Source organism: Heliangelus exortis, chromosome 12 (genome assembly GCF_036169615.1).
Source record: "Heliangelus exortis chromosome 12, bHelExo1.hap1, whole genome shotgun sequence".
Classification (NCBI taxonomy): domain Eukaryota; kingdom Metazoa; phylum Chordata; class Aves; order Apodiformes; family Trochilidae; genus Heliangelus; species Heliangelus exortis.
In genome coordinates this window covers 19016591-19038434 of record NC_092433.1, presented here as the reverse complement: position 1 = coordinate 19038434, position 21844 = coordinate 19016591, and the positions used below count along the sequence as shown (strand labels likewise).

The 21844-nt window shown below is 40.6% G+C and overlaps 1 protein-coding gene across 1 annotated transcript in view; it reads right to left on the bottom strand.

Annotated features, from left to right (window-relative positions):
* CNTN6 (contactin 6) overlaps positions 1-21844 on the bottom strand; it is a 75353-nt gene that overhangs the window by 25191 nt on the left and 28318 nt on the right. The window contains 4 exon segments of the mRNA XM_071756333.1: positions 10626-10776; positions 11669-11798; positions 15147-15283; positions 17818-18002. Coding sequence (XP_071612434.1) covers positions 10626-10776; positions 11669-11798; positions 15147-15283; positions 17818-18002 — 603 coding nt within the window.

The window sequence follows — 21844 nt, the reverse complement described above, 5'->3', positions numbered from 1 at the left end:
CCAACAAAAAGTTGGGTGTGTTGGATGCAGTTCACTTTTTGTGGATCACAGGAACACAAGACAGCTCCTAAAGCCCCATTCAGGGCCATGCTGAGCCCGTTTTTCAGCTGCAGGATGCCCGTGGCAGAGGGAAGGGCAGGGGGAGGATGCAGCAGAGGTACCACAGGCATTCCCAGCACCAAGTGACCTGTAACCCAGGATTTCAACCCCCACTGTTCTACCTAGGATTAAATCTCTCTTCAGGAATTAATCCAAAACCCTCTGCAGACCTTGCAACAGTTTGTGAGAAGTTTTCCCTGGTTTCTTTAAGCATCGTGCAAGTTTTGTTTGTTTTTAATCTACCCTTTCCATGGGATTGATCCACATCCTTGTCCTCTCTGAGTGACTCTGTTCCTGTTCAAGATAAACATTACATGCAGAAAGCCCAAGAGCTCCTAAAACTCTTTTGAGTACTGCTCAAAAAGAGGAGTTTGCAATGTTTCTCCAGAAGACTGGGAAGAAGTGAGAGCTCATTAAAATTGTCACACATACTTTTTAAGTAAAGAACTTGAGAAACCAAGCTGGGATTATAGGTACAGCTTTTAATTAACCAGGCCAAACAAACCATCTCTGAAAGTGTTGTCTCATGTGAACAAAAGATTGTTGATGGCTATTTGCTTTGATCTTAGGAGCATGAAAGAATAACATGTATTTAACAAGGCTGATAGAAAAACAAAATCTGAGAAAAGAAAGAGGTGTCAACTCATTAGACTTTAAAGCACAGCAGAGGTAACTTCTGTGCATTTCTGTATTGTTCAGCCAATCTGTTTGAGAGAGATGTGTGATTTGAATTCATGGATGTGAACTGCATTAATTGAAAACAACAAATTTCTTTGAAATCCCCACCAAAATTGGTTGAGCTGAACTGGTGCAGAACTGGGGGTGAATCAAGCCTATTTCTGCAGGTTTCAGCACTGCCAGAAGGGTGGCTTTCTCTTCAAGGGGATAAAATAATTCCTCTCAAGAAATAACCCCGATACCTAATGTAAAGATTCATTCTTTTCTCCTGTCTCCTCTACCATCAAGTGTCTGACACCTCATAATGTCATTGAAGTCATCATCACAGCACTGCACAGATAAAAAGGGAGTATACTGAATCTGATGAAATCAGGGGGAAAGTAATTTTTATTATCTGAGAAATCCTATTTGAAACCATGTCTTCTCAGTCTCACTTTGCTGCTCAAGAGCAAAAACCACTCTTGCTTTCCTGGGCTATGAAAAGATTTATTGTTTATAAATTCCTTCAGATATGCCAGCAGACACTGAGACAAGAACTGACTTCTCTCATTCCAGAAAGCCTCGGAAGCACAGGAGAGGCTGAATTAAAAAAACACAAAGGGAAGTCAGGGAGGGACAGAAGCATGAGCACTGCTCTCCAGTGACTCTGAATTGCCAGTGATTTATGTAAATGTAAATGTGAGTCAAGTTTGACTGAGTGAATGAATTGTACCTCCTGATGACAGCTCTGGTATTTGGGAAAAGGTCCCAGCGAGTCCCATCTGAGCTCTGACTGTCTGCATTATATGGTAATGAACTTTGTACCTGTTTATCCTATTCTGAACTTAATTTCTATGCTAATAGTACTGCCATTTAATAAACTACGCTTAAAAGAAGATTTTCCTTATCTGCATGCTGATATAAATGAGCTTCAGAGTTGACTGACAATTAATTGGAAATAAAATAAACAGCATTAAACTGTCTGTTAACTATTTGGATCAACACAGAATGACACCATCTAGCCAAATAGTCTTGTTCTAATATCTTAGAAAGGAAAATCATTCTTTCCTATTGCCTAAATTTCCTCTCAGTTCCTAAAAAGGAACATTATTTTTGCAGAGAGTCTCTGCAATTTGGGACCACAAATATTTATTTTATGTAAATATATACAGAGATCTGAAGTGACTTATGCTCCATCATAAAGCTTCCAGACAAAATACAGTATTTTCAGGGGATGGTACTCCTTTTAACATAAAATAGCAAAAGCTGTTTTGCCCTGCTTTGAACATACTCAAGTATTAAATACGAGGCAGATGGTCTTAGCTGATGATCAAAGAAAAAAGGGACAAAAATACCATGTCTGTAGACATGTGTCTAAATCTATTGCAGTAATATGTCTCAAAACTTGCAGGCAGCCAGGCAGCACTGGGCAACAGCACCTCTATGTGTAAGGGAAAGAAAATCCTGCCAACCAACCAGCTTAGTGATGAACCAAAATAAAGAAAACAACCCTCAGGATGGGGAGAAGCAATGCACAGAGAAGGAAAGAATCAGGAACCAGAATTTTGAGAAATTCTGTGGTGAGAATCCAGGTAGAAAATGAGGTGAATTGCCAAAGCAAAAGGTTGCCAATTTTTTTCTATTTGCCAACGAGTTGTGCTGGTTTTGTGAAATCTTTCCAACTCTGCTACAGCAGAAAATAGTTCCTTTAGTAGAAGATGGTTTGCCCACACTGCTGCTATTCAACCTAATCGCACCATTAATCATTATTTTGATGATTCAGACATTATTAGGAGCTCAGACATAGTCATTCATACAACTAAATTCACTCCAGATGTAAAACAAAAACCCTTAATGTGGGACTTAAGTAGAATTTAAACTGTACATCAGGCCCTGAATTACCCTCTGCGTGGGAGTTCAATTCACTTACAGGAATCTTTTTCCCTATCTGCTTGTCAGAACATATTTCAAAAAGAAATGTACAATAAAACCTGGTGTTAAATTTAAAGTATTCTGTATATACAACATGTAAGTGACACCAGGCACACAGCGTGGTGCTGGCTTGCTTTCAGCAACCCTGGACAGCACAGCCATGTGCACAGAGATGCATAACAGGGACACAGTGCTGGAGATGCTCTTGCAGAAGGGATTTTTCTCATGTTGGACTGATTAATTTTTAACAATCAATCCAGGAAAGGGATTTTGGAATGAATAATTCAAAATTCCTAACTCAGGTAAATAGTCTCTAGGAAATGAAAAAACAGAAGGACTGAAATCCCTGTTTTCTTCTCCTGAGGAGCTGGTTGGGCTACCCAGTAGTTTGTGGGAAACCCTGGGGCAATCCCCACTGGACTACTGAATTTCTGCTTCATTTGAGTGATTATGATGAGGAACATATGGGTGTTCACTGAAGCCTTAGACCCATAAGCTTGCTCAAAATGCCAGTGAGCTCAGAAAACTTTGTCTTTTTAACATGTAATATTCTACCTCTTGTGTCTAAGTGGAATCTTCCTTTCCTGTAAAACTTGAAAAGATTTTTAGTTCTCATAGAAAGTTAAGTTATGAAAATAACAGCTTTTCTTTATAATACAATGCCATGGCTGAACCAAAGGTGTTAGTATCCTCTTACAAACCCTTCATGCTGGCCAGGCCACATTTTCAAGGTGCTTTTTCTCCTCTTTTGCTCACACAACATTCATGTCCACAACGATCCAAGAAACTCCTCCCTAGAAGACTCTTTGTTCATCATGCCTACAGCATGACTGGCAGCACTCCCTCTGCCTGTCACCCTAGTGGGTATCTTATTTCTCCTTTTTACATCACCTCCCCAAAATATCCCAAACTGTTATCTCTAATGTTACTTTTAGGTTGAAAACTTTTCAAGATCAGTAATTATCTTTTATTTGCTGTTTGTGCAGCCTGTTTTCCATCCCATGCTAGCATTTTTTTATGCCATGGCAATACACCCCAGAACAGTGCAACGGTAACGATGTGCATGGCAGTACAACTTGGACTAGAAGAGAAGCACAGAAGGTTGCATTCTCTCATTATTTTTTTGTGCAGACCTCCTAATTAGGGACCTTGATTCACAGCCTGCTGAAGTCAGTGGAAAAACTCCAATGAGATTAGCTGCCTTTGGATCAAATCCTGATACGTGCATGAAACAGGGATGGGATGGGAACAGAGAGAAGGCACAGCACTGACATTCACTGGGGTTTGCTCCATATGACACAGAAGAGTGACAGATTGCTTGGGTCACATCAGCCTGCAGGACAGCCCCTCAGAAAGGTTCACCTTACCAAGGCTCCCAGGGGCTGAGGAGGAACAATTTAAAATTGTATTAGAGAGGTGTCAGGTAGAAGGGAAATTGCACTAAACCCAGCAGCACGGAGGCTGTCATTCCTCCTCACACGTGAGAACATATGGTTCATTTGCTTACTTGATGCTCACACTATCTGATGTGCTAAACACTATTGCATTAAGTAGTCAGTAATACATGATGAAATTAGGTTTATTGGCTTGCTCCATTATGAAACTCTCTAAGGAGAGAGGAAAAGAAAGGAAAAAAATATTTTTCTTATGTCTTCCACTGGCGTAATGTGCACAGTCTGCTGCCTGCCAGCCTTTTGTTGGGTCAAGTAGCAATGGGGGTCCCTTTCTGCCTTCTCATTACACCCCGGTGGGTTGACTTCAAATGGAAAGATGACAGAGAGAGATAAAAGAGGAAAAACAAAGCAAAATAAGATTAAGAAGAAAAATAAAACATTGTCTTTTTCTTCCCCTCAACTGCGCTCATTCTTCTTTCTCCTTGTATCCCCCTCCTCATCTTGGGTTCATCTGCTTCCCCTGCCCTCACTCTCAGCCTGGGGCAGAAGACAGAAATAACTGGAAACATGGAGAACACAGAGAAGGGAAGACTGAAGGTACTTCAGGTCAGGCTGAGGCACTTTCTAGCAACTCTTTGACAGTACAACTTTTCATATTCTAATATCATTAGTTTTGCTGGATCACCAAACATTTCTTCTCACCTGTACTCACTCTCCAGTGAGTCCTGCAATGTTTTGTGTTCCTCCTGCATTCAATGACATTTTTTTCAGAAGGAAGCATGAAATGCTTGCACACTTAAGCCTACAACCAACTCTCAAAACAGAAAAATACCACTACTGTTAGCAAATAAATATTAAATGTATTATAGATGCCTCTCTCTCTCTATATATATATATATACTTATATATATAAATGTATAATAAATGTATTACTCTTTTGTAATAGTCTCTTCTCTGCTCCCTTTCACGTAGACACTGAGGCAGTTGTAATCTGGATGTAAGGCATTTAGGTAGAACACAGAACAGTCCTTGCAGCTCTCAGCATTCCCCTGGGAAAGGTGTACTACCAGGCTTTGGTTAGCACTGAATATGTAGTAGTGGTGTGGCCTGAGAGATGAAAAACCCAAAGCAAACCTATACAGCAGTCTCAGGTTTTGCAGTTTTCATGTCTTAATATGCAAGTTCAGACCAGGCACTGAAAGCAGGCAGATAAACCCCCACCTTTGATTTCTGACAATCTAATTGTTAGCAAGGAATGGAACTCAAGTGATTAATCAAATTTAGCAGATGTGGAATCAATTCCATTGGTTCCCAAAGCAAAATCAGAATTTCATCAAGAGATAAGCTTAATTTGTATTCATGTTGACTTAACAGCAATGGTGTCGAAGATGTCTGGAATTGCTCTGATTGCTGATGCCCACACTTCAAGTGCTCTATTTAAAAACTAAAATAGGAAATGAACTTCTTTACAAGCTCAGAGACACTGATAAGACAGAAGGGTTAAGACATATCATCAAAGCTATGCAGAGCTTCTTGTGGTAGAAAAGCAAGAAGGATAAAATCAGAGATACACTTAATCCAGGCTGCAAAAACCAGACTTAGGAAATAAAATAATAGTAATATTAATATCCCATTGCTATTCACCTGGACACATTGCTGTAGAAAGCTGGGAATAGAGTGGTAAGTGCTGGAATAGCATAAGAAAATGTTCTATCTGAAGCTTGCTAGCAGCATACAAATGGCTGTGCTACCTTTCTCTGCACTGCATGAAGCAGCGTGGCACTAAGCTGCATGACAAACAAAGTTGCTCTTTGCTGGTGCTACTCATGGGGCCTGACTGCAACACAGGTTGTGTTCAGACACTGTGGAGAGGTTTCATAACTCTAAGAGCAAGACATCTCATTGGAGATGGAGGGGCCTGCCAAGAAAAAGCAAATGACTCCCTTGGACTGCATGTTGACTTCAGCTAAATGGAAGTTAAGTGACATCAGCCTCCCCCTTTGTTAGTAGAGCAGTGCAAATTTTGGAATTTTCAATCCATTTTGTCTTGATTCCTTTTCCAGATTTTTTTTTTTTTAAGATAATGGATATTCTGGAAGGTTTTAGTACAAGCTAAAGAAACAGTGTTGACATTCTGGTAATTGAAATGTTTCATTGAAATTTGTTGAACTGCCCTGACACATTTCTTCTCAAATTGGTTCAAGCTGAAATGCTATTTCCCAGTACAGTATGTTTTGTATGTTGTATTTCATCAGTGGATGGAGGACTTCTCTTGTTTACCAATTAATTGCCTTTATTTTTTTAACTCTCTATTTCCCTAAATCCAGCTGCAGTAACAAGACAAATTTTTTTCCCCAAAAGTTTAAAACGTCTTAAAATGTTCACAGGTTTGGACTCAGCCTTTAAACAGTGGAGCAGCAGCAGAAAGGCAGAAGCAGATGGTGGCTGGGAGTGCTCAGACAGCTGCACGGAACAGTCCTGCCCAGGAGACAGTCAGAGCAATTCAGATGCAGCACAGAAATGTGAGCAGACCAACCCCTTGGTTAATGAAACCTGCTGGGTCCTTGCATTGCACACGGGAGCAGGAGGATCCTCTGGAATTGGAGGCTCCAAGGGGCAGACCTCAGCAATTACCAGAGAATTTTCCTCTCCCTCCCACCCCCCGTGGTGTTAGAAGTCTCCAGTCACAACACCTGCTCAGTTTTCTCTGCATCAGGTTGCTGAAAGACAGCTTTTCATTTTGCTGCTCAGTCATTCCCCCATGGTTCCTCTGAGAACTGGCAATAACTTGAGTGCAAAACACCCAAACCAAGTGTGGCACGGGAGAGAGGATTTACAACGTGGAGCTGCTTTTGCTGCTTTTTTTTTTTTTTTTTTTTTTTCTGGCAGAGAATCAATTATCATCTTTCACAGAGATGGGGCTGAATTGTGTCCTACAAGTAAGCCTAGGAGCCAACAAGTATTGGACATATTTTATTGACCCCTAAACATGCTGCTTGTCCAGTCCCCAGAAAAGGATTTAAATTATGAATATTTGCTTATTACTGATTATTAATGCATGGCAAGTGCTGTATGTGACTAATGCATTCTCTCAGCCTACCTCATTTCTCAGTTTTCCCTCAGCTATCCTCATTTAAATTCTGAGTGGAGTGAATCACATATGTTTATACACATTCACTACAGTGTTTGGGGATCCTCAGCTCATGGTGAGGGAATAGCACCTCTCTCTGGTAAAGCAAAAGGGGTTCCAATTCCCATTCATTAAATGCTTAAATCAAAACGAATTTTTAGAAAATGTTTTCCACGAGGCTCCTGATCCTGAATCCACTGAAGGAGATAACAAGACATACATTTGTGATGAGATCAGTGTCTAGACTTGCAAAATTGCTATATTTAATACATGAATTGTTCCCTTCTACTCCTTCTTTTCCACTTTTCCTCAGTGGCCACATCAAATGATAGAAGTGAGATGAAGAGAACTCCCATTGCACTAACTGAGAATATACAACATACATGAAAACAGCTCATGTCAAACTCCACAGGGTGGGAGTTCAGAGCACAAAGCTTTTTTTTTTTTTTTTTTCCTTTGCTGCATTTCATTTCTACATTGAGCTAAAATCCAGTGTATGCCAGGAAGACTCTGCACTCAGCAAAGGGCAAACAAAATCTTTTCAAACAGTTGCTCACTGGAAAAGTGATGCTGCTCCAGAAAGTCCATTTCTCAGGACTTTTATCCAAAGGAGGAGGTTCCTTGCCCAAAAGAAAACCCAAAACTCTAATGCTCCATTATCCAGAGAAGCTGAGTGGGGAGAACACATGAAGAGGGAGCAGGTAAAAAGAGCTAGGATTAGCCAACAGTGGCATTTCTTTTTTGATTCCTGCAGCTGATAACCTTGAATGCCCTCTCTAAGGTGGCCAGCAGCACAAACCAAAGATAGATCCCACTTCTCAGGGGCTGAGTCACATGAAGGAGGCTGGAATTCTGCTATTTCTGAAAATTTTGAATGAATATTCAGTGCAGGGAGGACACTGGACTAGGTATGTTCAAGGCTTTGTTCTACCATCCAGTGTAAAAACTTAATAGCTTTGGAAATTTTTTGAAGGACTTATGTGTATGCTTCAAATGAAGTATTCTACATACCTCAGAGCATACAAGCTGCTGAAGATCTCTGTTTGAGCTGCAGAGAAGATGGAGAAACAAGTGGGGCTGGAGGAAACTGTCTGGGTAGTAATATGGGAAGTCTACTAATTACTTCTTCCTTATTAGCACACTTCTCTTTACATACTCACAAGCTAACAACAATATAAAGAAGTTTTCATGTTAAAAGCTGAGATGATTAGAGAGGAGAGACCCTGCATGCACGAGGATCAGGAATGAACTATTATCATGAGAGAAAGAAAGTGAAAATGAAAGAATATCCTTTCTCTTAGGGGGGAATAGGCCTAGTTGCATTATTTCTATAACAAAAGATGGAGTTGTCCAGATCATCCTGAAGAATCTACATGATCTGACTTAACAAAGTGTCCATTTGCTGTCAGAACTGTAAGGGATTGGTACTTCCCTTTATTTCAGTGTTTATTCCAGACCAAAAGCAAGTAAAGTAGTCCAGAGAGATTATAAATGTTGCACAATAAAATGGGAGCAGAAATATGGAAAGCTTTGGTTAAAATAGTTAACCTGTTTGTAACATGTCAGAGTTTAATCATATATAAAGAGGCAGAGCAGACTCCTTTTTTATGAGCAAACACACATACAATTTTAGTATTTAATTAGCTATGTACTTCAGTTACAGCCACAGAAAAACATTATTTCATTTTCTGTCATGAAATCTCCAGAAAAATACTACACAAATGAGTTTTTTCCTTTTCTCTAAAACCTTGGCCTTAGTTACTTTGTAATTTAATAATAAAAAAGCCTCATAAATTCTACTTTGCACCAGCAGACACTGTAATAATGTTTTGCACATGGAGAGTTTAAGCACTCTCTCCCTTTGCCTCACTGTAAATCCTCCTCCTTTTGTTTACTCCTGCTAAGCAGCAGAAGGCCTTCTGGGATGCTCAAAAAGTACAGTGTGCTTATAATTATTGTTAGTAAATTAATACAGAAGCACATGTAAATACTCTATGCAGTGTGTAAATATTTTTTTATGAGCAAATCAGATGGGGAATATCAGGATAGAACAACCTCAAGATCTAGGCTTAATTCAGGAGTTTAAATTGTAGGTTTTAACAGTGCTGTCCTTGTTCCTGTTCTCAATGTCAGAAAATTCAGAGATTTCTTGTGGCAAACCATATACTGAGCAACTTTTATACCTCCTGTAGGGACAGGCTAACAGGAATGAGCAGGCATTTTCCTTGAATAGACCACACTATCAAAATGAACATAAAGATTTGACTGAACCCAAGTTAGAAAAATGTTCTTCATCATCAGTTAAACAGAAACTGAAACTGCCATTAGTGAAAGGGAGGGGGGAAATCATTGTAAAGTTCTCTGTGCCCTGTGGCATGGATTGCTTATCAAAATTTTTCTGTCTCATTGTGGGTACCTGTGTGAAATACTTCTCAGATTTACACTTTCCTTCACATATATTTTATCAATTTACTTTCCCCTGTGTTGTACCTAACTGCAGGATGAGATGGGGGAATATTTGTGTCAGTTTCATAATGATGTTTTAATGCTTTATAATTAAGTCTTATGCAACCCAAATAACCTCCTTGAACAACTGGTCCTGTGTGTAAAACCTGGTGTTCAATTTCCAGGCTTTATGAATTACTGTTTTCAGTCTTTGACAGCAATGATGTGATAAAACAATGTTGCTGCTCTATTTGTGGATTGAAAGGCACTCTCAGAACGATCACAGTTCTTAGACTCTGTTGCTTCTTTAATCCATCTGCATTTGTACATGGAAATATCATCAGAGCTGTATAATGTGTACACTACTCACAACTTAAGCCAGTCAATTGCTTTGATTTTAATGCTTTATCATTTAATTGACGTCAGCATGTGGTAATGTAGATGGTTTGAGACATCAACAGACAAAATATCAGTAAAGACCATGCAACCCCATACCAGCTGGGGAGGGAGTGGACCAGTTCACTGGTCCAGTGGCTAAACCCTGCCTAAACAGAAGAGACAGAGAATATGAAGGCTGATTTAGCTGTGGGTTATTGTACAACCTGTACAGCTGCAAAGCAATTATGCTGCAGCCTGGGGGTATATTATGCTTCCCTGAAGCCTCTGCTGATGTCTCCTGCACGAAGCTGATTCACTCAGGCTTGGTGTGTGGTAAACAGTCAGCTCTGAGAGTGAATTAACTGCTGATGAAGGCAAACGTATGGATCACACAGCTACCCGCGCGCATCCGCTCGGGCTTTGTTCTCACCCAGCTTTACATCTGCAGAACTGTGTGGCCGCTGCTAAAGACAAGCAGGCCCCTGGCATCAAAGTTTCCCTGTCAAAAGTAATCCAAACCCAGCTGCCTTTAAATGGGGATTTTAAACCAGAGAACACCCACCAATCCAGCAGCTGGTTTCTCACTGTACCTTTTGCTCTGGCGCAGAACTTCTGAGCCCTTCCTCCAGCTAATGACCGCCCGGGGAGAAGCGCTGGGGCTACAGCCAAGAGTAACTGCACCCCCAACTTGAGTGACAGACAGTTTTTTCACAGGATTTTTGGAAAAATCGGGTGCTGCAGCTAAAGATAGAGAAGTAAGAAGAAAGAAGAGCAGGACAGTATGCAGCAGGTAAGTTACTAAACAAACTTGCTAAGTTCTTCAAGTGACACAGGTGAATCTAATAATTATTTTGCTTTTGAGGTTTATGCAAAAGTAGCAGTAACAAACATGAAAAAAGCACCAAGGAATGCAATTAATTGCATCTTATTTATGCTATTTCTAAACTGTCTACCTGGAAACTGTCAATTCTGACATGTTCTCAATGAAGAAGGGGGCTCTTTAGCAGAGCCATGTCAGCAGGATAAACATCATGCTGCTGATCCCAGCCGTGTGTATTCACCTGCAGAGTTCTGAGCCCCCAGTTACAAGCACAGCTTTTCAATAGCTTTCTGTTCATGTGGAAAGGTCTGTCCAGTAATGTATGTGAAAATTCACTCTTGGAGAAGGAGAAAACACAAGACCTGTACAACAGGTTGGTTCTCTCCAAGGCTGTGTTTAACTGGGTTCCCTAGTATTTGGCTGTTGAACAAACTTTGCATTTGGATATCAGTACAAATACTCTTTATAGTATATGAAAAACCCACAATTTTATGTGTATCTATGGTAATCCTTAATGAGATTATTTGCTTTTATGTGCATATTATTTGTTTTTATATACATGTTTGCCATATGCTCTTTGTTTATAGCTAAAATGATCTCTCCCACTTTCTGAAACTGAATTTTTAAAACTGCAGAGTACCTATTAATAACTCATAGTACTAAGCAAGAAACAGCACTCATATTTTAATGTGTGAGCAATAAAGAAAAGACCCCACAAGGAATTAGGATTTACCTCCACATCTAATTTCAAGGGTTTTATAATGAGGGCCCTGTTATAGTCAGTGCCTGTTTGTTTTAGTGGCATTTACTCACCTATCACCCGCAACTCAGCGTTGGCATAAATAGTGTTGTACTTGTTTTCTGCCACACACTGGTAGAGGCCAGAGTCTGACATATTCAGCACAGGAATGATAAGAGTCCCATTTGCAATTTGAATTCTCTCCTGATAAAAGAAAAAAAAACCAAACAAGCAAAAAACCATTGAGAGATCTGACAACGGTACAATCCCAAAGTTTGTTTGTATCACACTGATGCACCTGATGATAATTCTGAGTCAGAAATGTTCTTTTTTTTGGGGAGCAGTGTGAATGAACACATCAGAAACATGACACACACCTCGATTATATGATGGTTATGTTTTCAGACCTTTTAGCTCTTCAGACTTTTTGAAAACTCCAGGCACGTGTTGCCGTTGCCTTGAGCAGGTTTGCCCAGATGTTCCAGCTGTGGAATGTTTCTCTGCACTGCTGAACTGTGAACCTGTGGGGATGCTTCACCCTGAGGCAGGCACAGGAGTAGCTACTACAGGGCAGGTACAGCTGCTCCTCACTGGGAGCCTGGAGCATCTTCCATACAGCTCTGGAGGAGCAGCACCATGGCCCACCCCCCTCAGCTGGTTAAGATGAATCTGATGATGATAACCTAAGATGATCAGAAAAGCTCCACAGGAGACAGAGGTGCTCAAATTATGGAAAAAATTTCAAGTGTCATCAGATCACAAGTCACAGAAAATGATCCACTGAAAAGCTCTACTGGAAGCCAAGGCTTTCACATTCCTGTTGGGAAGCCACAGGCAGCTGTGCAGATCAGAGGGAGGGCAAGCTCCTCATGGCTTCAATTTCTGTGCACACTCAGTTTCTTCACTGCAATTCTGCTGAAACAGGGGAAACTGCACAGTAGGTAAATTTGGACCGGAGTTTAGGTTTCGATGAAAAAAAAAAAAAAAAGTAGTTTTATTTGTTCTATTTTGGCAAATAGAGGAAAGCCTGTTTCATGCTATGAGCATAACTTAGAGGTAAGTATTTTGTGTTTTTACAATTACTAGCCTCCCGAGATGATAATATCTCCACTGCAAAGTGTAACACTGAGAAGAAGAGAACGTGTTCCTCAGAGCAGATCAGCGTGGAAGAAATTCACAACAGGGAATATAAATTCCATCACCACATGCAAGTTTGAAACAACAGATCTTATTATGCTGCTCCTTTCCTCTGCAGCAGTAATGGGAGCACACCACTGGAGTATGCAGCACAGTTTTTGCTGAACACCTACAAGCACCTGAAATGGCTTTGTGAGCTGCTGAACATACAGAACCTGACTTGCTGAGCTGCCAGGGATGAGCCCAGCCTGCTGCAGGGATTTATCTTTAAGGTGCCTGCAGAGGGAATATGCTATGGGGCTCTGTTTCCTGATACTCTGGCTCTTCCTTGGAGATCTTCCAGCCGAGAACTGACCCAGCCCAACCTTGTTTAGCTTGGAAATGAGAGCACAGCCTGTGGTTGTATGGCTGGTGTATAGCAAACTAATTAACAGCACTACATTACTTACCCACTGTTAATTTTTTATTTTTTTCTTTGAGGCTCTCACTACAGATATCTTTGCATACTTAGTTTTACCTCCAGGCTGTTTGCTATCCTCTCGATACATTCTATTTTTACAAAGAGCCTTTAAATATAAAAGCCCCTTCTGAAGCAACACTTGTGTTTCACACAGTTGCTGAATTCTCCACCCTTTCTCTGGTGCCTCTGTCGAGCTACGCAGACAAAGAGAAGAACAAAGCACACCATGTACACAAGCAGGAACAATGCAGGGATGACCAGCATTGTGGTGAGGTGGTGAGGGCGAAAGATTTGACAAAGAGCAGACAATATCCTCAGAATCAGCCCCAAGGTGGAAAGTGTCTGGAAGGTATTCTTCTTGTGATATTTCCAACAAGGAGGGTGTTGTGACAGACTGAATATTTTATTACACCTCCCTTGTACTTTCACCTCCAAACTATCCATTTTGTCCATTGAGCAATAACATTCAGCATTTTGTTGCCTGAAGTATTCCATTTACAATACACTGTAAGTACTGTGAAAATGTTCGTTGAAAATGTGTCTGTAGAGTATTTTATTCTTTTTTATTGAAACCATGCAATTGAAAAGTGACATTCTAAATAGTGCTGCCTTTGAAGAGAGGGAAACCCGATAATCTCGCTTAGAAAGAGGTGACAATGAGTAGAACGATCAGGTTCAGAAAAATTGCAATCCAAGTAGATTCTGGAGAGCCTTCTCAGATGGTAGTTGAGCTGTTCAGTACTAATCCAACAGAAAATCATATGGAAGATTGGACCCCCCTCCAATTGCTTCAAATAAGTGCTTCCAAGTCAAGCAAGTGCTGCTACTGCAACCCAGCAGGTGCTAATTTGCCCCATATGTTTGAGGAATGACTCTGTATCTCTTCTTGCAAGACAGAAATTATTCACAGTACTATTTTTTCCAGTCAAGTAAGAATGCATTACAGCTCAGCCATGCCATTTTATGCCCGATAGTGCTGAATAGATGCTTAATAAAAAGGAAATCTTGGCCTCAGCAGAATGCAAATGCAGCAAAGAGTCTCTTTTGCCATGAAACTCACTCTCCATGAGGTCACCAACTGATGTGCCAGAGCTTGGCCAGCTTGGTCACCACAACAGTATAATTATATTGCATGGGAAGAGACAAAGAAGGGGTCTCAAGGAGCTGTTTATGGAAGTATCTGATTGGGTTTCTTAAATGCTTGAGTTCCAATTTACTTCCACTTTTCTTTCCATTTGGTCCTTCTTTTTCCTGTAGGTGGGTTTTCCCACTTATTCACCTTTCTCTTAGAACTTTGTATGGTTCTTTTTCCTCAATTATTCCTCTAAACAGTGCTAGAAAAGCCTTAACCTCAATATCAGCTGATTTTCACAGCTGACTGATCAATTCAGTCAAAGGATTAACATAGCAGAAGAATGACCAGATTGCCCAAGACCAAAGGTCCATCCAGCCTGTGGGTTGCAAACAGAAACAGAAGTGGAAACTCACTTGCTGATCACTTTGCTGTGTCAGCCCTGGCTGAATGCTCTTCCACAGTCAGTCAGTTGGCATCCTTACAGCTTCCCAAATTACAGATTCTATCTACAAATCTATCTTGTGTTTCTGGACAGCCCCTTGTTTCCCTAACTGTAATTATTTTTTAATTTTTTTTTTTTTTTTTTTTTTTAAATCAAACCATACCCATGGCCATATCTGGTAGCAATCAATTGCTCTGAAAGATAAATACATGAAGAAATTGGTGTATCTGTGTGTATAAACTGGCCATGCAATACAGTTTCAAGATGAACTTCAGGAACAAAGGTTTTGTGTTACTAAGAGTTGCTGCTATTATGTTTCTTTTGGTAGGTTAAGCTTTAATCACATTTCTGAAAGAAGATAGTGCACTGTAAAATGAATGTCATGACTAAAACAAAGAAAAGATGAGTAAAAACCAGCCTAGATGAGAGGACCCTTACCTCTGATGTGAGTGCCTGGCCATTCTTTAACCAGCTGTAGGAAGGGCTTGGTTTCCCTTTAGCTTTGCATTCCCAAACTAAGCTGTCATAGAGAGACAGAAAGGCATTTTGGATTTTTTTATCCCATTCCGGTAGTGCTGAAAAGAACACGCAAACAATTTTAAGCAGGAGAAAAATAACAAAAATCACTGTTGTTATCACCCTCCTGTTTTCACCCACATATCTGAGAGGATGGGTTGGGGCTGTGGGTTCTTTGTAATGTACAAGATGAACACAACAAGCAACTACGAGATAGAATATCAACTTCTGACCACCTGTGGCACAGGGACATAGAATTCACAAAAGCAGCATTTGCAGAGAAGCAAACCACGAGCTTCACAAACATCCTGCCACACACGGCGGGGCTGAGGGGAGCAGGAATGACTCTGTGGCAGGCTGACGGGATTGTTTATACACGTTAAGGGAATAGGAGAGCTTGGGAGAACAACCAATACCCGCCTAATTTCGAGAAAGACCAAAGCCAGAGGCGAGGGTGAGCAGAGTCGCGTCAGGAGCCCTCACGAGGCACCGCAGCCCTCACACCGCCGCCTCCCGCACGTACACACCCCCGCGCGCCCACCCCAGAGGCGGGAAAAAGGGGGTGGGACATCAGGTCAACGGACAGGGTCCGCAGCCAATGGGAAAGCTCGGCTCAGGCGAAGCCGCGATTACAACCAATAGGAAGCGGCCGTACAGGCGGAGCGCGATTCTCCTCGGAGCAGAGGGAGCGCGGTGCGGAGCGCTCCTTATGGCCGTGGGACGGCCCCCCCCGGGGAAGCAGCCGCCTCTTGGTGCGAGATTATTCTTCTGGATACATCCTTGAGATCACTCTCACCCCTCCTTTTGGGTGATTTGATTTTTCTAGGTACCTCTGAGTGGCATATGTTTTCCTATTTGTGGTTGTGTGAGTGCATGTTCTGGGTCATCTTTCAGAAAAGAACTCTGAGGGAAAACTTAAGAATTCTTAACTAAAGGTGTACAATAATGCATTCCTGCCTGCCATCCAGCCCTGTGGATCACTGGTGTGGAGAACTGTAGTCTCCATACATCTATAAAAAACATATATGCATATACATCTAGTTCCTAGAGCAGCTGTATTTTAGGAAGAGACTCATTATCCTTTGAGAGCAGAAGAACAAGCTGGTAAAATGTCTCCTGCCTACAATATGACCCAGTGGGTAGCTCATGACTGCCCCAACAAAGTGCCTTGAGGCTGTCCAACACTAGATTAACGCAGTGCCAATGATAGGAAAGTACCTCAAATACAGCTCACCATGCTTGAAATAATTATAATTAAGATATATTTTTATTGCTTTCAGAGCCTAAGACACAGATCACACACAAAAGTGTGGGTATCAAAAAACAGGCGTCACACACAAAGCAGCAGTGTCCAGGAAAGAAACCCAATTTCCTAGAGCCTACAGAGTGAAAATGCTGCAGAAGCTTCACGAGTGTTTATATATTTCACCATGAGCAGATATTAGTTTGTTTACAGAGCACATACAATAAGTGCATTATTTTAGACTGTATTAATTGATCATAATTTGGTAATTGCCTGTGCTGTTATCAATCATGTCCAGGTAAATCTACGGAACTTAATTTTAACGGAAGTGCTTGATTTATGTTCTGCAAAAATTAGTGAGCAATGAGAACAATAATAAACCCCCTAAAAGCAGAGAAATAATTAAAAATTCAGAACAGCAGCGCCTGCTCTGTTCCTGGCATATATCTGATCTTAGCCATGGCTCCAGGAGACTGGTAGCTTATCAGCAAAGTCTGCATCTCTTCCATAGAAGAGAGATTTACTATAAGTAAAAATATTTGCCAGGGTCATCTCAGCAGATGTTAATTGTGGGCTCAGTCTGTCTTTCTTTTATTCATACTGTTAAGTTTTTTGTTTTGTTTTTCCTTCTCATTTGAAAGGTTTATGATGTAAAGAAAAGCTCCCCCTTCTTACATCAAAATATGTTTCTTTCCCTGATCATTAACAATGGGGCTAAAGAGCACCTAATTCACCTTGGCTGTGAGGGTCACACATCAGGTGTGAGCTCGGTCACAGGAAATTCATGTATGTGGAAAAGGAAAAGGAAAACAGTTTCACAGAAATATTACTCTCTACTTTTAGATAAGGAGGGGAGAGGCAGTGGAATGAGTTTCCCTTGCTTTGCCCTTCTCTGTTTATGGAGCAATAGAGTTCAGCTAGAACAGGAGGTGAAATAATCTTATGCTCACATGAACCAAAACCTCATGAATCCTTCCCTGATCTGCATCTGGGGCAATACAGTTTTATGCTGCTGTGAGCTATTGCAAGTAAATCTTTTTGCCTGCCCTTATTGTTTCATGTAAACGTACCAGGGATTTTTCTTCTGCCTTGTATTAACCTTTACAACTTCATCATGGCACAGCCCACATTTTCAATCTGAGTTTTAATGCAAAATATCTTTATTTGCTGAGGATGTGATCCAGTGAAGGTCACTGCAGATCTCCAATCATTTTTTAATCAGCTTAACCTGAACTGCATTTCACATCTCTAGTAAGAGGCTAATAGACTTAATCTACCAAACACATCTGAGCACCATCATACTCTAAAAAAATTAAAAAAAAAAGTGAAGAAATTAGTCAACCTGCTTACCATAGACAAATAATTGACCTCTTGCAATGTTTCTTCCTCGAATGTTTCCTGCAATGCACTCATAAGAGCCTTCATCTTCTTGCTGAACATCTGGGATTTCAAGAACTCCTTTGGTTTTGTTTTGTTCAATTTTCTTTGCCAATGAGTTTCCATCAGACCTCTTCCAACTAATACTAGGGACAGGACTAAATAATAATATTTCATTAGAGAAAACGAGAACATTCATTATGGTAGAGAAAAGATATTGTGAAATCCTTTCCTAAGAATAAGATTATTAAAAAAAAAAAAAAAAAGAAAAAAATTCAGTTTCTCTGTTTCTAAGCATGACATGCAGAGGTTCATAGCTCTGAGATTTTGTAACCTGTCTGGTTTGTTTAGATGCACAAGTCCAACTGTGAGATGAAGTCCTCAATCAATTATATGATTGCTTCTTAGGCCAGTTTGGCTTTTCCTCACAGTAACTATTACTTAGGGCTCAAACCTGCTTTTAAACACGGTGTCACTAAAGGAATTACTTTGGAAGCCCAAATAACACTATAGAAGCACTGAACTATTAACTGATTTTCAGAGCAAACAAATTCCATGGAGCATTATAGGCATTTTCATACCTCAAAATAGGGAATTGGTAGAATTTGGAAGACATAAAAATACCAATATATCTAGGTATAAAAAAAAAAAAATGGGAGCAAAGGTAGAGGAGAACCAACAGTTGAGCAAGGAAATTGAAATCATGAGACACTGAGGATGAAAGGAAATAAAGACAAAACCCAGTATTTCTTGTTTCATGTTTTTGAAACGCAGTTTTCATTTGGATCAATTTATTCTAAATGATTAAAAATTTGAAGTATGAAGTATGGCTATAAATACTACTTAGGTTTCTGGTAATATCACCAATCATACAAGCCTCACTTTCATGATCTATTATGCCTCCAAAACACTTTGAACTATTAATAGTCTTGGATTTCACAGTTGCTTTTTCTCTTCCTGCAAACTAAAGTAAGCTGCTTTCCCTAAGCAGGCACCTTTTGAACAGCTTTATACAGAGGCTTTGCCTAAAGGTTGAGTGTTCCATTGGAAGCAACATCAACAGCACTCAGTACTGAACTTGAAAATGTTTCTTTCATGGAAATTCAAAGTGCACATTGCCCTTGTCTGCCAGTCCCCAAGGTCTCTGCCCAGCAGTGCTGACTTACACAGTATTTATTCCTTTTTAGCAGCGCCTCGAAGTGCTCACACCTTGAAAACTGGAATCTTATTACTCTATTTGTCATTTTAGTTCAAGACCCCTGTGAGTTGTTTAAATTCCAAAATCTTTTTGAACAACAGTAGTTGTCATCACCACCTTTATTAATCGCCCTTCACTAGGAGACCAGCACCCACTCCAGGCACAAACTTGGTGTTAATCCTTACAAGGCACTTGGAAAGGGCTTGGATTCTTCCCAAGTGCACCAGTTGGTCTGTGAAAAGGTGTTCTCTCCTCCACAAACCTTGCGTGACATTTATGCAGAACTTCCTGTAAACTGAGGTGCTTTTAGTTAAGAGAACTGCAGCTCTGGTGCAGAATTGGTCTGTCCAACAACTGCTGTGCTCTAGGCAGGAAAACAGCCAGAGGTATTTTGCAGTCTTGTAGTAGATTGATACAGACTGTTGACAACACGAAGGAGAGTGTGGCTGGCTTTTAAAGTGCTGCTGCATATTAAGCAGTGGGTGAATTGCTGCTGTCTAACAGAAGCATGCAGTGCCTTGAATGCCAGAAGCATTTAACTACTTACTTTAAAGGCATCTCTTCTGAATTATTTGTTTGGTAAAAGAGATTAAAGGAAACTTAGCAGCCATATGGGAGAAGGAATACAACAATTAGATGCGTTCACTCGTGCTCTGCCACCTGAAGGTGCTGCATTTAAATATTTCCTATTCTATTAGCCATTTGCTTTCTTAGTACTGACTATTCATGAAGAAGGAAAGCCTGCACTGACACCAAGGCCAGAGGCAGGGCTCTGTGGAAAAAGGCCCCTTCTGTCAACTTGTCAAGTCAAGTTTACCAAGCTTTGAGCTGAAGTAGCTGTCCTGTTTTCCTTTTCCACACCACATACTTCTAATGACATCCCTGGGGATGTTTCAAGGCAAACTCACCTCCTTTTTGGCCAAACACAAGAGCGTATGAAAGGCACTCCCTCCAATGTTAGCTGGAGCAGGAGGACACGAAAGCCTCAGAGCATGGTTCATCAACTTGGCTGCATTTAAACGTGTAACCGCAATAAATAGTTAACAGCACTTTGTTCTCCTGCCAGGGAGTCTTGCACTGAGTGGCCTAGTTTGATCAGCAGAGGGAATTCATTTGTCAGGACAGCAGCTCCTCATCAGCTCTGTGTTAAGTGAGCAGACTGGAGGAGGATCTGTAGCCAAGCTGTGAGCCATCAGCCATAGCAAGGGCCTTTGTTAGCACAGCAGCTTGAGGAGATCTGGATTTCTTCACTGACTTTGCTGAATCTCCATTATCAAAGGCTTCCCAGCATCTTCAGTCACTGTACTCTAGTGAAGGCAGGGTTTTTTTGGCTGGTTTCACCTTCTGATGTTAGTGTGCATTTTTATAGCCAAATCTCTTAAGTCACATGAAACACTTTCAAGGTAAAAGACCCTGAATTGAGAATTTACTTTAAATTGCTTCTTGTAATCTATTTTACAAGATGATGCTTTTAGAAGTGAAAACATCCTTTAGATGTAGGTAAATGTTTACAAACCCTAGTTAAATAAATATTGCTTTGTGTATTTTTGTAGGATTATCTTGCTTTATGTTGAAGGCCAATATCTGACATGGCTACAGACTACTGCAACTGGTGAGCCTTTTTAATTAAAGTCACTACCAGTAACCAGATTAAAATATAACTTCTTAGGCCTAAAAGTTTTGGAATATACAAAGAAACAATGAGCACACTTTCAGATTTATTAAGCTTCACAGACAAAGTCTTGCTTTCACCTGAGTAAATACAAAAACAGTGCATAAATATGAGTGTCTCTGATCATAAATCTGCAGTTTATTTGAAACCTTCAGAGAATCTAGGAGTACTAATTTAATTTATATTCTACCATACAGACAGCAGAATCACAAAACCATAAGTTAACTCGGAAAGAAAAGGCAATGGAAAATATTTTTGGGTTGGCGACAAGTCTTGTCACCCTGAACAAGAAATTAATTTGTCTGCAGCATTACAGCCCCCACTAAGATGAAGGTTCCACCTTTCTGCAGCAAAGCCTCAGCAACCAGATGATGCATTGCATCTGTGCCTCATCTTTCCTCCTATGCATCTGAGGGCACTTCACAATAACATTAAATCTACAGCTTCAGTAATGAAGACCATGCCTAGTTAAACAAATGAGACAAAGCTGAGGTTTGCAAGCTGCTCTCGTGTCTGCATCAACTGCTGACACAAGGAAGAATGAGGATCCAAGGGGTATTATAATTAAAGCACTCAGGTTTCTAATCATCCTGATGTAGTACTTGGGAAACAGCAAAGCTTGTGAAACCTGGTGTTGTCTCTCATTCTCCTGTGGTCACAAGCCACTCACCTTAACTAATGTAGGAGAAGATCTTCCAGAGCTGCCTGCTCATCCCTTAAAGTACAAATCTTAAGGCATCAGCTCTCTCCAGAATGTGGGCTGAAAATAGCAAACTTCACTTGAGGTGGCAGCAGTCATTCATATACATATGATTTTTAGAATCCCATAATTGATCCTTTTACAGCCTCCTACATAAACTCCTTGGGAATACACTAGAATAGCCAAATAATGAAGAAGTGAAGCCTGGCATTTTTTATGCAAGTTTAGTAAAGATGGTTATTTAGAACCTCCTTCTAGCTGTGTGATTATCTGCTTATACTAACAGCCTCTAGAAAAACCCTTCCCTGAATAAATTTGCAGGAATATGCTAGATCTTCCCATTTTGGGTCGAAAGAAACCCTGGTTTCTGTTACTCACACATGCTTTGTGCAACCTCAGCTGGCAGTAGCCCATCTGCAGCCATTCTGAC